We start from the raw sequence: 14,093 nt of genomic DNA, 5'->3' as shown, positions 1-14,093 counted from the left end.
CTCTAGACCAGCTGTGGTTTATCAGTAGACTACTCTAGACCAGCTGTGGTTTATCAGTAGACTACTCTAGACCAGCTGTGGTTTATCAGTAGACTACTCTAGACCAGCTGTGGTTTATCAGTAGACTACTCTAGACCAGCTGTGGTTTATCAGTAGAGTTGACCAATCAAATCATGAGGCGAATCAGTCTTAACACCAGTACTTTGTCCCTCTTTTCAATGCTTTTGTGTCAATTATTTTATTAAATAATATAAAGTGTTGGGGCAAATGCCAGTTCAGCAATGGACTCTGCAACGTGGACAGATAGAATTATGTGGTGAATTCTACAAATGAGGAAACACAGAGTACGTATGTACACAGAAGTATGTGGACACCCCTTCAAATTAGTGGATTTGGCTGTTTCAGCCACACCTGTTGCTGACAGGTGTATAAAATCGAGCACACAGCCATGGAATCTCCATAGACAAACACTGGCAGTAGAATGGCCATACTGAAGAGCTCAGTGACCAATGTGGCACCTTTCAATGTGGCACCTTTCCAACAAGTTAGTTGGTCAAATTTCTGCCCCGCTAGTGCTGCTATTGTGAAGTGGAAACGTCTAGGAGCAACAACGGCTGTGGTAGACCACAGAACAGGACCGCCGAGTGCTGAAGCCCGTGGCAACACTCACTACCGAGTTCCAAACTATGGAAGCAGTTTGGGGAAGGCCCCCCCCGTGCACAAAGTCAGGTCCATACAAAAGTGGTGTGGAAGAACTTGACTGGCCTGCACAGAACCCTGTCCTCAATCCCATCGAACACCTTTAAGATGAATTGGAACGACGACTGCGAGCCAGACCTAATCGCTCAACATCGGTGCCCGACCTCACTAATGCTCGTGGCAAGTCCCCCTGCAGCAATGTTCCTACATCTAGTGGAAAGCCTTCCCAGAAGAGTGGAGGCTGTTATAGCAGCAATGTTCCTACATCTAGTGGAAAGCCTTCCCAGAAGAGTGGAGGCTGTTATAGCAGCAAAGGGGGGAGGACCAACTCCATACTAATGCCCATGATTTTGAAATGAGATGTGTGACGACCAGGTGTCCACATACTTTTGTCCATGTAGTGTATGCTCTGTCGAAATGGTTTTAGTTAGAAGCTCAAAATGTTGAGGCAGTGTCGACATTTAATTGTATTTTGGGTGGCAGGAATGGGCTTCCATTAATACAACTATCCCAGGCTCGCTCCCTCCCCCTTCTCCTCAGAGTCGTGTGATTCGCTCCAGAATTTGAATGATTAGCATATCACTCAGTAAAGCCACACCCCCTTAGTCCCACAGTTACCAGGCTCTACGTAACAGTAACAGCAGCCTGGGGACGAGACCAGACAGGAACAGGGTTTAGTATCTACGGCTACTAAAGCTGAGTATCAGCAGGCCCTGTGTTTCTATATTCAGCCATCTTGTTCCAGTGCTGAGGAAAATCCTCCTCTTTCTCACACGTGTGTGTGTGTGTGTGAATATCCAAGTCATTGTTTTTTATATTTTTTATATAGATGATAATTTCAGTTCCCTGTTGAAAGTTCGTCATGTTAAACTGAAGAGTTGAAGGATCTCTAGACTGTGAGCCTGATGGAAACCTACTGCCTGGTCAATACGGTGCCATTCTGGTCTCAGCACATAAAGGATGTTACTCTGATAGACTGAAGGCAGCACATCCACAAAGCCCTGGGACTTAGACAACGTTGTAGACACACACACACACAATCCTTTTAACCTTCCCCGCCTCGCAGATACAAACACAAACACGCAATGACAAAACAGACAGAAGCTTTATGTTTCCGTCAGGAGAAACGTAACCTTTCCTAAAGGCTTATCAGTGAATAGTTAAGCAGCAGGATATTTACATTGTCCAAAATGGCACCCTATTCCCTTTTATAGAGCACTACTTTAGATCAGAGTCCACATTGGGCTAAGGCCAACGTTAGTGCACTAAACTGGGAATAGAGTTCCATTTTAGATTCGTCCAGAGACATTCTAAATCATTTTAGTTCCAGGTCAGAGTTCAGCCAATGGCACTGCAATTCACAACCATGTGATCCTGACAGGACAGGTGGGTTGCTATGCCCGTTTCCCTGGCGACCGCCTCACACCCACCGGCGAATCCCCATCGAGCAGGAACATGACAGAGGGAAGAGGCACTTTTTTGATTGGCTGGTTTTCATTGTTCCAAAGTTGTTTTTTAGTCACCTCTTGCCATCGACTCCAGGTTTGGTTGTAGTTCTCTGTCTCGCCGCCAGATGGTGGGAGTGTTGCTGTAATTCCTCCATCTCACCACCAGATGGTGGTAGTGTTGCTGTAATTCCTCCATCTCACCACCAGATGGTGGTAGTGTTGCTGTAATTCCTCCATCTCACCACCAGATGGTGGTAGTGTTGCTGTAATTCCTCCATCTCACCACCAGATGGTGGTAGTGTTGCTGTAGTTTTCCATCTCACCACTGGGTTGTAGTGGCGTCAGTCAGGGCCTGATGCAGGAAGGCACTTCGTAGGGAGGCTCTGGGGCAGTTAGGAGGACTGGAGCTCTGATCTGCTATGTCATCAGGATGGGCTTCTGTCTCACCTCCAGGATATCTGATGACAGACAACAGAGTCAATGAGCAGTCAATACTGTAATTTACACGACAGGGAAAGTCCATAATGGCTCCCTGTCCTCTAGAAAGTGTAAAGAATCTAGATTAGAAGACCCTAGCCGCACCCTCAGAGCATGTCCTCTAGAAAGTGTAAAGAATCTAGATTAGAAGACCCTAGCCGCACCCTCAGAGCATGTCCTCTAGAAAGTGTAAAGAATCTAGATTAGAAGACCCTAGCCGCACCCTCAGAGCATGTCCTCTAGAAAGTGTAAAGAATCTAGATTAGAAGACGCTAGCCGCACCCTCAGAGCATGGCCAGACCAGCTGGCTGTTGTGTTATCAGAACATTTTCACTCTCTCTAGCTCAGGTTGTTATCCCCACCTGCCCAAGATGTCCACCATTGTCCCCCTGCCCAAGATGTCCACCATCGTCCCCCTGCCCAAGATGTCCACCATCGTCCCCCTGCCCAAGATGTCCACCATCGTCCCCTGCCCAAGATGTCCACCATCGTCCCCCTGCCCAAGATGTCCACCATCGTCCCCTGCCCAAGATGTCCACCATCGTCCCCCTGCCCAAGATGTCCACCATCGTCTCCCTGCCCAAGATGTCCACCATCGTCTCCCTGCCCAAGATGTCCCCCCCAATGGACCTTTATTGCCCAGTCATGTCAAATCCATAGATTAGGGCCCCATTCATTTCCTTCTATGAACTGTAACTCAGTAAAATCTTTGCTCCGTTTACATCTGCAACCCTGTGCATGTGACTAATGGGGAACAGGGACTGATGGTGTGGGTCTGGACCTGAGGTGATAGGGACTGATGGTGTGGGTCTGGACCTGAGGTGATAGGGACTGATGGTGTGGGTCTGGACCTGAGGTGATAGGGACTGATGGTGTCTGGACCTTCTGATGGTGTGGGTCTGGACCTGAGGTGATAGGGACTGATGGTGTGGGTCTGGACCTGAGGTGATAGGGACTGATGGTGTGGGTCTGGACCTGAGGTGATAGGGACTGATGGTGTGGGTCTGGACCTGAGGTGATAGGGACTGATGGTGTGGGTCTGGACCTGAGGTGATAGGGACTGATGGTGTGGGTCTGGACCTGAGGTGATAGGGACTGATGGTGTGGGTCTGGACCTGAGGTGATAGGGACTGATGGTGTGGGTCTGGACCTGAGGTGATAGGGACTGATGGTGTGGGTCTGGACCTGAGGTGATAGGGACTGATGGTGTGGGTCTGGAGAGGTGATAGGGACTGATGGTGTGGGTGGGTCTGGACCTGAGGTGATAGGGACTGATAGTGGGTGTGGGTCTGGACCTGAGGTGATAGGGACTGATAGTGGTGTGGGTCTGGACCTGAGGTGATAGGGACTGATAGTGGGTGTGGGTCTGGACCTGAGGTGATAGGGACTGATAGTGTGTGTGGGTCTGGACCTGAGGTGATAGGGACTGATGGTGTGGTGGGTCTGGACCTGAGGTGATAGGGACTGATGGTGTGTGTCTGGACCTGAGGTGATAGGGACTGATAGGTGTGTGGGTCTGGACCTGAGGTGATAGGGACTGATGGTGTGTGGGTCTGGACCTGAGGTGATAGGGACTGATGGTGTGGGTCTGGACCTGAGGTGATAGGGACTGATGGTGTGGGTCTGGACCTGAGGTGATAGGGACTGATGGTGTGGGTCTGGACCTGAGGTGATAGGGACTGATGGTGTGGGTCTGGACCTGTGGTGATAGGGACTGATGGTGTGGGTCTGGGCCTGAGGTGATAGGGACTGATGGTGTGGGTCTGGACCTGAGGTGATAGGGACTGATGGTGTGTGTGGGTCTGGACCTGAGGTGATAGGGACTGATGGTGTGGGTCTGGACCTGAGGTGATAGGGACTGATGGTGTGGGTCTGGACCTGAGGTGATAGGGAACCATTAGGGACTGATAGTGTGTGGGTCTTGACCTGAGGTGATAGGGACTGATGGTGTGGGTCTGGACCTGAGGTGATAGGGACTGATAGTGTGTGGGTCTTGACCTGAGGTGATAGGGAACCATTAGGGACTGATAGTGTGTGGGTCTGGACCTGAGGTGATAGGGACTGATAGTGTGTGGGTCTGGACCTGAGGTGATAGGGACTGATAGTGTGTGTGGGTCAATACCTGAGGTGATAGGGACTGATGGTGTGGGTCTGGACCTGAGGTGATAGGGACTGATGGTGTGTGTGGGTCTTGACCTGAGGTGATAGGGAACCATTAGGGACTGATAGTGTGTGGGTCTGGACCTGAGGTGATAGGGACTGATAGTGTGTGTGGGTCAATACCTGAGGTGATAGGGACTGATGGTGTGGGTCTGGACCTGAGGTGATAGGGGCTGATAGTGTGTGGGTCTGGACCTGAGGTGATAGGGGCTGATAGTGTGTGGGTCTGGACCTGAGGTGATGGGGAATAGTGACCCATTAGGGACTGATGGTGTGGGTCTGGACCTGAGGTGATAGGGACTGATGGTGTGGGTCTGGACCTGAGGTGATAGGGACTGATAGTGTATGTGGGTCTGGACCTGAGGTGATGGGGAATAGTGACCCATTAGGGACTGATAGTGTGGGTCTGGACCTTAGGTGAAAGGGAACCATTAGGGACTGATAGTGTGTGGGTCTTGACCTGAGGTGATAGGGACTGATAGTGTGTGTGGGTCTGGACCTGAGGTGATAGGGACTAATGGTGTGGGTCTGGACCTGAGGTGATAGGGACTGATGGTGTGGGGTCTGGACCTGAGGTGATGGGGAATAGTGACCCATTAGGGACTGATAGTGTGGGTCTGGACCTGAGGTGATAGGGACTGATGGTGTGGGTCTGGACCTGAGGTGATAGGGACTGATGGTGTGGGTCTGGACCTGAGGTGATAGGGACTGATGGTGTGGGTCTGGACCTGAGGTGATAGGGACTGATGTGTGGGTCTGGACCTGAGGTGATAGGGACTGATAGTGTGGGTCTGGACCTGAGGTGATAGGGAATAGTGACCCATTAGGGACTGATAGTGTGGGTCAGGACCTGAGGTGATAGGGAACCATTAGGGACTGATAGTGTGGGTCTTGACCTGAGGTGATAGTGACCCATTAGGGACTGATAGTGTGGGTCAGGACCTGAGGTGATAGGGAACCATTAGGGACTGATAGTGTGTGTGGGTCTGGACCTGAGGTGATAGGGACTGATAGTGTGTGTGGGTCTGGACCTGAGGTGATAGGGACTGATAGTGTGTGGGGTCTGGACCTGAGGTGATAGGACTGATAGTGTGTGGGGTCTGGACCTGAGGTGATAGGGACTGATAGTGTGTGGGTCTGGACCTGAGGTGATAGGGACTGATGGTGTGGGGTCTGGACCTGAGGTGATAGGGACTGATGGTGTGGGTCTGGACCTGAGGTGATAGGGACTGATGGTGTGGGTCTGGACCTGAGGTGATAGGGACTGATGGTGTGGGTCTGGACCTGAGGTGATAGGGACTGATGGTGTGGGTCTGGACCTGAGGTGATAGGGACTGATGGTGTGGGTCTGGACCTGAGGTGATAGGGACTGATGGTGTGGGTCTGGACCTGAGGTGATAGGGACTGATGGTGTGGGTCTGGACCTGAGGTGATAGGGACTGATGGTGTGGGTCTGGACCTGAGGTGATAGGGACTGATGGTGTGGGTCTGGACCTGAGGTGATAGGGACTGATGGTGTGGGTCTGGACCTGAGGTGATAGGGACTGATAGTGTGGGTCTGGACCTGAGGTGATGGGATAGGGACTGATAGTGTGTGGGGTCTGGACCTGAGGTGATAGGGACTGATGGTGTGTGGGTCTGGACCTGAGGTGATAGGGACTGATGGTGTGTGGGTCTGGACCTGAGGTGATAGGGAATAGTGACCCATTAGGGACTGATAGTGTGGGTCAGGACCTGAGGTGATAGGGAACCATTAGGGACTGATAGTGTGTGGGTCTTGACCTGAGGTGATAGGGACTGATAGTGTGTGGGGTCTGGACCTGAGGTGATAGGGACTGATAGTGTGTGTGGGTCTGGACCTGAGGTGATAGGGACTGATGGTGTGGGTCTGGACCTGAGGTGATAGGGACTGATGGTGTGGGTCTGGACCTGAGGTGATAGGGACTGATGGTGTGTGGGTCTGGACCTGAGGTGATAGGGGCTGATAGTGTGTGGGTCTGGACCTGAGGTGATGGGGAATAGTGACCCATTAGGGACTGATAGTGTGGGTCAGGACCTGAGGTGATAGGGAATAGTGACCCATTAGGGACTGATAGTGTGTGGGTCTGGACCTGAGGTGATAGGGAATAGTGACCCATTAGGGACTGATAGTGTGGGTCAGGACCTGAGGTGATAGGGACTGATAGTGTGTGTGGGTCTGGACCTGAGGTGATAGGGACTGATGGTGTGTGGGTCTGGACCTGAGGTGATAGGGACTGATAGTGTGTGGGTCTGGACCTGAGGTGATGGGGAATAGTGACCCATTAGGGACTGATAGTGTGGGTCTCGACCTGAGGTGATAGGGAATAGTGACCCATTAGGGACTGATAGTGTGGGTCAGGACCTGAGGTGATAGGGAACCATTAGGGACTGATAGTGTGTGGGTCTTGACCTGAGGTGATAGGGACTGATAGTGTGTGTGGGTCTGGACCTGAGGTGATAGGGACTGATAGTGTGTGTGGGTCTGGACCTGAGGTGATAGGGACTGATGGTGTGGGTCTGGACCTGAGGTGATAGGGACTGATGGTGTGGGTCTGGACCTGAGGTGATAGGGACTGATGGTGTGTGGGTCTGGACCTGAGGTGATGGGGAATAGTGACCCATTAGGGACTGATAGTGTGGGTCTGGACCTGAGGTGATAGGGAATAGTGACCCATTAGGGACTGATAGTGTGGGTCAGGACCTGAGGTGATAGGGAATAGTGACCCATTAGGGACTGATAGTGTGTGGGTCTGGACCTGAGGTGATGGGGAATAGTGACCCATTAGGGACTGATAGTGTGGGTCAGGACCTGAGGTGATAGGGAATAGTGACCCATTAGGGACTGATAGTGTGGGTCTGGACCTGAGGTGATAGGGAATAGTGACCCATTAGGGACTGATAGTGTGGGTCTGGACCTGAGGTGATAGTGAACCATTAGGGACTGATAGTGTGGGTCTTGACCTGAGGTGATGCGGTACAGCGGCAGGGTGACGTAGGTCAGGTGGGAGTAAAGCAGGAAGTACTCCTCCGTACGGTTCAGTTTGAGCCAAGATCCTACCAGGGACCGACCTGTACCCGACAGGGAGCGAGACCGCAGGTTGGACTGGTTACAAAGGTCTGCATGGGGTCACATGATCCAGGTTATAGGTTAAACAATCTCTCTCCGCCTCGTCAACACATCCTGGTTCTACCCTCTCTCTCTATCCAACACATCCTGGTTCTACACTCTCTCTCTATCCAACACATCCTGGTTCTACACTCTCTCTCCAACACATCCTGGTTCTACACTCTCTCTCTATCCAACACATCCTGGTTCTACACTCTCTCTCCACACATCCTGGTTCTACACTCTCTCTCTATCCAACACATCCTGGTTCTACACTCTCTCTCCGACACATCCTGGTTCTACACTCTCTCTCCGACACATCCTGGTTCTACACTCTCTCCGACACATCCTGGTTCTACACTCTCTCCGACACATCCTGGTTCTACACTCTCTATCCGACACATCCGGGTTCTACACTCTCTCTCTATCCGACACATCCTGGTTCTACACTCTCTCTCTATTCGACACATCCTGGTTCTACACTCTCTCTCCGACACATCCTGGTTCTACACTCTCTATCCGACACATCCGGGTTCTACACTCTCTCTCTGTCCGACACATCCGGGTTCTACACTCTCTATCCGACACATCCGGGTTCTACACTCTCTCTCTGTCCGACACATCCGGGTTCTACACTCTCTCTCTGTCCGACACATCCGGGTTCTACACTCTCTCTCTGTCCGACACATCCGGGTTCTACACTCTCTCTGTCCGACACATCCGGGTTCTACACTCTCTCTCTGTCCGACACATCCGGGTTCTACACTCTCTCTCTGTCCGACACATCCTGGGTTCTACACTGTCCGACACATCCTGGTTCTATCCGACACATCCTGGTTCTACACTCTCTCTCTATTCCGACACATCCTGGTTCTACACTCTCTCTCTATTCGACACATCCTGGTTCTACACTCTCTCTCTATTCGACACATCCGGGTTCTACACTCTCTCTCTATCCGACACATCCGGGTTCTACACTGTCCATTCAACACATCCGGGTTCTACACTGTCCATTCAACACATCCGGGTTCTACACTCTCCAACACATCCGGGTTCTACACTCTCCAACACATCCGGGTTCTACACTCTCCAACACATCCGGGTTCTACACTCTCCAACACATCCGGGTTCTACACTCTCCAACACATCCGGGTTCTACACTCTCCAACACATCCGGGTTCTACACTCTCCAACACATCCGGGTTCTACACTCTCCAACACATCCGGGTTCTACACTCTCCAACACATCCGGGTTCTACACTCTCCAACACATCCGGGTTCTACACTCTCCAACACATCCGGGTTCTACACTCTCCAACACATCCGGGTTCTACACTCTCCAACACATCCGGGTTCTACACTCTCCAACACATCCGGGTTCTACACTCTCCAACACATCCGGGTTCTACACTCTCCAACACATCCGGGTTCTACACTCTCCAACACATCCGGGTTCTAACTCTCCAACACAACACGTGGTGTTTGGGTATAAAATATCATTACCCTCAGTAGTCCTCTTCCCTGAAGAACTCTTCACTATAACGTTGGCTGAGTGACTCTTCTTCATCTCAGTGATACGGTTCCTGGGGACCTTCCGACGGAGAGAAGGGGAGATAACATACTGAGGGTAATATAACATACTGCGGTTCCTCAGTAGTATAAGGGGTGCTGTAACTCAGTAGTCACCTGACCAAACAGAACACAGACAGCCAATCAGAACCAACGTACTACAGAGAAAACAGACAGCCAATCAGAACCAACCAATTACAGAGAAAACACAGAGAACCAACCTATTACAGAAAAAACACCCAGACAGCCAATCAGAACATATCTAATACTACCATCAGTTGCTCTTTTGCCTGTGTAGTTAAACTGTAGTAAATTAAACATGGCAGTAACTCAGTAGTAATATAATATACTACAGTAACTCAGTTGTAATATAACATACTACAGTGTAGTAAACATACTGCAGTAACTCAGTAGTAATATAACATACTGCAGTAACTCAGTAGTAATATAACATACTGCAGTAACTCAGTAGTAATATAACATACTGCAGTAACTCAGTAGTAATATAACATACTGCAGTAACTCAGTAGTAATATAACATACTGCAGTAACTCAGTAGTAATATAACATACTGCAGTAACTCAGTAGTAATATAACATACTGCAGTAACTCAGTAGTAATATAACATACTGCAGTAACTCAGTAGTAATATAACATACTGCAGTAACTCAGTAGTAATATAACATACTGCAGTAACTCAGTAGTAATATAACATACTGCAGTAACTCAGTAGTAATATAACATACTGCAGTAACTCAGTAATAATATAATGCCATGTTGTTTCATTGGTTTTTAATAGACTGGGTTTTGTGTATCAAAGACTATGCCAGTACACTTAAGTCAGTCCATTCTATCCTCCAGAACAACCCCCCAACTGAGTCAAATCCAGTCTCTGATATCCTCTAGTGGACATCACACTGAACCTCAGGTAAAGGGGGACAGTATCTCAGGACATACAGAACCTCAGGACATACAGAACCTCAGTTAAAGGGGGACAGAACCTCAGGACATACAGAACCCATCTGTGACTGAAGACACAATAAATCACACACACACACACACACACACACACCTCTATTCCCTGTGTGGTAAATGCACGGACGAGCGCGTGGGCTCACACACACGTTACAGAATAGAAGTGTGTTCCAGCGATCTGCATGTCTAGTCTAGGGGACGGTTAGCGCCCTGACCCTCTAGTCTAGCGGACGGTTAGCGCCCTGACCCTCTAGTCTAGCGGACGGTTAGCGCCCTGACCCTCTAGTCTAGCGGACGGTTAGCGCCCTGACCCTCTAGTCTAGCGGACGGTTAGCGCCCTGACCCTCTAGTCTAGCGGGACGGTTAGCGCCCTGACCCTCTAGTCTAGGGGACGGTTAGCGCCCTGACCCTCTAGTCGGGGACGGTTACGCGTTAGCCCTGACCCTCTAGTCTACCCTCTAGCGGACGGTTAGCGCCCTGACCCTCTAGTCTAGCGGACGGTTAGCGCCCTGACCCTCTAGTCTAGGGGACGGTTAGCGCCCCCTGACCCTCTAGTCTAGGGGACGGTTAGCGCCCTGACCCTCTAGTCTAGGGGACGGTTAGCGCCCTGACCCTCTAGTCTAGGGGACGGTTAGCGCCCTGACCCTCTAGTCTAGCGGACGGTTAGCGCCCTGACCCTCTAGTCTAGGGGACGGTTAGCGCCCTGACCCTCTAGTCTAGGGGGTTACGGTTAGCGCCCTGACCCTCTAGTCTAGGGGACGGTTAGCGCCCTGACCCTCTAGTCTAGGGGACGGTTAGCGCCCTGACCCTCTAGTCTAGGGGACGGTTAGCGCCCTGACCCTCTAGTCTAGCGGACGGTTAGCGCCCTGACCCTCTAGTCTAGGGGACGGTTAGCGTCCTGTGTTTGAGTGTGTACATAGTGTACAAAACATTAAGAACACGTTCCTAATATTGAGTTACACCCCCTTTTGCCCTCAGAACAGCCTCAATTCGTCGGGACATGGGACTCTACAAGGTGTCCAAAGTGTTCCACAGGGAAGCTGGCCCATGTTGACTCCAACGCTTCCCACAGCTGTATCAAGTTGGCTGGATGTCCTCAGGACCCTTTGGGACCATTCTGGTAACACATATTAAACTGTTGAGTGTGTAAAACCCAGCAGCATTGAAGTTCTTGACTCAAACCGGTGCGCCTGGCACCTACTACCGTACCCCGTTCAAAGGCACTTCAATATTTTGTCTTGTTCATTCACCCTCTGAATGGCACACACACACAATCCAGGTCTCAATTGTCTCAAGGTGTAAAAATCCTTCTTCAACCCGTCTCCTCCACCTTCATCTACACTGATTGAAGTGGATTTAACAGGTGACATCAATAAGGGATCATAGCTTTCACCTGGATTCACCTGGTCAGTCGGTCATGGAAAGAGGTGGTGTAACTAATGTGTCCATGCACATTGTGTGTCCTGACCCTCTCATGTGTGTGTGTGTGTGTGTGTGTGTGTGTGCCTATTTGTCTACTCTACCTACCCTCTCGTGTAGGGGTGAGTCCAGGTCCTCCTCTGTGCCGCAGGGGGACGTGTCTCCGGTCGGGACACGGCTGACCGCCATCTCAGCGTGACCTTTGCCCTGCGGCCCCTTCATCCTGACAAACTCCATGTTGTTGTACTTATAGAAGCCGAACGACATGCGCTGGGCCATCTTCGCTGCCACACTCACCTACAAGACAACAGGAAGACTTGATATGGATTGTTTTGGATCTTGTCTTGTATTTCACCATCAACTACAAAGTCCTGTGTTTTTCTGTTAGTAATGTCTTGTCCACAAACTACAAAGTAAATGTCTGTAAACCATTTCATCAAGACAAACATATCCAGTTTCCTTCTTTCCAAGGTCTTTATGTAATTCAAAGCAGTAAAGTTTCTCACAGCTTGAGGGTGATTTCACATTTTCACAGAATATTCAGAAAGATGTTTCTACAACTCGATTGGAGTCCACCTGTCATAAATTAAATTGATTGGACTTGCTTTGGAAAAGCACACACCTGTCTATATAAAAAGGTCCACACAGTTGACAGTGCATGTCAGAGCAAAAACCAAGCCATGAGGTCGAAGAAATTGCCTGTAGAGCTCCGAGACAGGATTGTGTCGAGGCACAGATCTGGGGAAGGGTACCAAAACATTTCTGCAGCATTGAAGGTTCCCAAGAACACAGTGGCCTCCATCATTCTTAAATGGAAGACGTTTGGAACCACCAAGACTCTTCCTAGAGCCGGCTGCCTGGCCAAGCTGAGCAATCGGGGAAGAAGGGCCTTGGTCAGGAGGTGACCAAGAACCCAATGGTCACTCTGGCAGAGCTCCAAAGTCCCTCTGGAGATGGGATAACCTTCCAGAAGGACAACCATCTCTGCAGCACTCCACCAATCAGGCCTTTATGGTAGAGTGGCCAGACGGAAGCCACTCTACAGTAAAAGGCACATGACAGCCCTCTTGGAGTTTGCCAAAAGGAATCTCAGACCATGAGAAACAAGATTCTCTGGTCTGTTTTGAACTCTTTGGCCTGAAGGCCAAACGTCACGTCTGGAGGAAACCTGGCAGCATCCCTAAGGTGGAGCATGGTGGTGGCAGCATCATGCTGTGGGGATGTTTTTCAGCGGCAGGGACTGGGAGACTAGTCAGGATTGAGGGAAAGAAGAATGGAGCAAAGTACAGAGAGATCCTTGATGAAAAGCTGCAGTGACGCTCCCCATCCAACCTGACAGAGCTTGAGAGGATCTGCAGAGAAGAATGGGAGAAACTCTCCAAATACAGGTGTGCCAAGCTTGTAGCATCATACCCAAGAACACTGGAGGCTGTAATCACTGCCAAATGTGCTTCAACAAAGTACTGAGTAAAGGGTCTGAATACTTATGTAAATGTGATATTTCAGTTTTTTATTATTAACACAAATGCAAAAATGCTTGTCATATTGTGTGTAGATTGATGATTTAAAAAATATATATATTTTTAACACATTTTAGAATAATGATGTAACAAATTTTTGGGAAAAAGTCCAGGGGTTCGCAAACTTTCCAAATACACTGTAGGGGAATCCCAGATAGATATCTATAGAGTAGAGAGGAATCCCAGATAGATATCTATAGAGTAGAGAGGAATCCCAGATAGATATCTATAGAGTAGAGAGGAATCCCAGATAGATATCTATAGAGTAGAGAGGAATCCCAGATAGATATCTATAGAGTAGAGAGGAATCCCAGATAGATATCTATAGAGTAGAGAGGAATCCCAGATAGATATCTATAGAGTAGAGAGGAATCCCAGATAGATATCTATAGAGTAGAGAGGAATCCCAGATAGATATCTATAGAGTAGAGAGACATCCCAGATAGATATCTATAGAGTAGAGAGACATCCCAGATAGATATCTATAGAGTAGAGAGGAATCCCAGATAGATATCTATAGAGTAGAGAGACATCCCAAATAGATATCTATAGAGTAGAGAGGAATCCCAGATAGATATCTATAGAGTAGAGAGACATCCCAGATAGATATCTATAGAGTAGAGAGAATCCCAGATAGATATCTATAGAGTAGAGAGGAATCCCAGATAGATATCTATAGAGTAGAGAGGAATCCCAGAT

General features: G+C 49.5%; 1 protein-coding gene and 2 long non-coding RNA genes across 5 annotated transcripts in view; all 3 read right to left on the bottom strand.

The window, feature by feature from the left end:
• Window positions 1-1,142: 1,142 nt before the first annotated feature.
• On the bottom strand, window positions 1,143-8,066 carry LOC121845144. Its single transcript, XR_006082395.1, has 2 exons — window positions 7,767-8,066; window positions 1,143-2,605 (listed from the first exon to the last, which is right to left on the bottom strand). It is a non-coding gene; the product is annotated as an uncharacterized LOC121845144 (long non-coding RNA).
• Window positions 5,056-7,230, bottom strand: LOC121845145. Of its 3 annotated transcripts, XR_006082398.1 has the most exons (4): window positions 7,168-7,230; window positions 6,519-6,713; window positions 5,777-5,815; window positions 5,056-5,196 (listed from the first exon to the last, which is right to left on the bottom strand). It is a non-coding gene; the product is annotated as an uncharacterized LOC121845145 (long non-coding RNA). The 3 variants fall into 3 exon arrangements; XR_006082396.1 differs by lacking the exon at window positions 5,056-5,196 and having other exon boundaries at window positions 5,564-5,815; XR_006082397.1 differs by lacking the exons at window positions 5,056-5,196; window positions 5,777-5,815 and adding an exon at window positions 6,251-6,313.
• A 3,880-nt stretch (window positions 8,067-11,946) lies between the features above and the next one.
• Window positions 11,947-14,093, bottom strand: part of LOC121845146 (uncharacterized protein KIAA0930 homolog) — a gene marked incomplete at its 5' end in the record, with an annotated part of 9,082 nt that continues 6,935 nt past the window's right edge. Inside the window, one exon of the mRNA XM_042315890.1 lies at window positions 11,947-12,171. Coding sequence (XP_042171824.1) covers window positions 11,962-12,171 — 210 coding nt within the window. The remainder of the gene's footprint in view (window positions 12,172-14,093) is intronic.

This window comes from Oncorhynchus tshawytscha, unplaced genomic scaffold, assembly GCF_018296145.1.
Source record: "Oncorhynchus tshawytscha isolate Ot180627B unplaced genomic scaffold, Otsh_v2.0 Un_contig_7101_pilon_pilon, whole genome shotgun sequence".
Lineage (NCBI taxonomy): Eukaryota > Metazoa > Chordata > Actinopteri > Salmoniformes > Salmonidae > Oncorhynchus > Oncorhynchus tshawytscha.
The sequence above is the reverse complement of the archived record's forward strand: the minus strand, read 5'-3'. Positions and strand labels throughout refer to the sequence as shown.